Source organism: Lipotes vexillifer, unplaced genomic scaffold (assembly GCF_000442215.2).
Source record: "Lipotes vexillifer unplaced genomic scaffold, Lipotes_vexillifer_v1.1 scaffold541, whole genome shotgun sequence".
Classification (NCBI taxonomy): domain Eukaryota; kingdom Metazoa; phylum Chordata; class Mammalia; order Artiodactyla; family Lipotidae; genus Lipotes; species Lipotes vexillifer.
In genome coordinates this window covers 417130-418643 of record NW_006771814.1, presented here as the reverse complement: position 1 = coordinate 418643, position 1514 = coordinate 417130, and the positions used below count along the sequence as shown (strand labels likewise).

The window sequence follows — 1514 nt, the reverse complement described above, 5'->3', positions numbered from 1 at the left end:
GCATTCCTGGAGTTCCACCTCTCCCCAGCCTGGTTCAACCAGGGGACTCCCAACCTAAGTCCTCCCTTTGACTGGGGAACACTTTGTCCATATTCATTCATTCATTCATTCATTCATTCATTGAGATATTCACTGAATATTGGTTAAAATATAGTGATTTTATGACATATCTCTAGTTAAGATCCAGTTCTGCAACTTGCAAGAAACCCAGGCCAGGGCTTCTCTGGTGGCACAGTGGTTAAGAATCCGCCTGCCGATGTGGGGGACACGGGTTCAAGCCCTGGTCCAGGAAGATCCCACATGCCACAGAGCAACTAAGCCCATGCGCCACAACTACTGAGCCTGCGCTCTAGAGGCCATGTGCCACAACTACTGAAGCCTGTGCACCTAGAGCCCGTGCTCCACAACAAGAGAAGCCACTGCAATGAGAAACCTGCGCACCACAACGAAGAGCAGCCCCACTCTCCGCGACTAGAGAAAAGCCCACGCGCAGCAACGAAGACCCAATGCAGCCAAAAATAAATAAAGAAAATAAATTTAAAGAAACCCAGGCCAAATTACGTGTTCTCTTTGAACATCAGTTTTATCATCTGCAAAACAGGAATAATACAACTACCTATTTTTTAGGGCTGTTGTAAAGGTTGTAGTGAATAATGCATGCAAAGGTTTTAGCCTGGAGCCTGGCCCCATAGCAGGGGCTCCATCACTGGGAGCGTTACTCCTCCCAAGCTTTGGATAAGGTTCTGGGGAGACAGACGTGGATCTAGCCCCAACCCTGCAGGAGTTCACAAAGTGGTCTCACTCCCGTCCCCCAGACACACGCTGCCCTCCCACACCAGTCTCACCCTGGATCCTCAGGCTCTCTTGATACTGGATGATGAAGTATTCTTGAGTCTGCTGCAGTTTCTTCAGCTCATTCTCTGTGTCTTGCGTGACCAGTCGCAGCTCCTCCAGTGTCTGGTTGATCTGAAGGTGTTTCTGGGACATGGCATCAGCGAGACTTCCAGCCGGAGAATTACCCTGGAGACAGATCAGGGAGAAAGTGTGGGCAGCAGTGAGCTGGGCAGGAGGATGGGAGAAAACCTCAGGCCCTGGGGAACGCCAATATTACAGACCCCAAATGCCAGATCTAGAATAAGAAGGAAGGGTACTCTGAGTCAGAAGGAGAGTCATTTGCCTGAATGGGAGTGGAGAGGGTAAAGGAAGAGAAACAGGTGACCTGGCGGACTATGGCATCTTCATAAAGCATGGAAGAAACTTCTGTTGCAGTTCTAACCTCCACCAGAGTATCCCACACAGGGTCCATCTGGGTTCTCTCTGGAGAGACTAGAACTCAACATGTCCCAGGAGTTACCTGGGTTTTCCTACTAATGATGATGACCCCTCATTTCGTAGTCATTCGCTGACCCGATGCCACGATGCCACCTGTGCTAGGTGCTGGGGACACAGTGGGGGACAAGGCTGTGTGAACACACATCATCTGTGTCCTCACTCGAGACCTTCTTGTGACTGAG

At 50.2% G+C, this 1514-nt stretch overlaps 1 protein-coding gene across 3 annotated transcripts in view; it reads right to left on the bottom strand.

Moving 5' to 3' along the window:
- LOC103082535 (signal transducer and activator of transcription 5A) overlaps positions 1-1514 on the bottom strand; it is a 17162-nt gene that overhangs the window by 11694 nt on the left and 3954 nt on the right. For all 3 annotated transcript variants that reach the window (XM_007447175.1, XM_007447177.1, XM_007447176.1), the window contains one exon: positions 846-1020. In XM_007447175.1, the coding sequence (XP_007447237.1) occupies positions 846-1020 (175 nt within the window). The remainder of the gene's footprint in view (positions 1-845; positions 1021-1514) is intronic.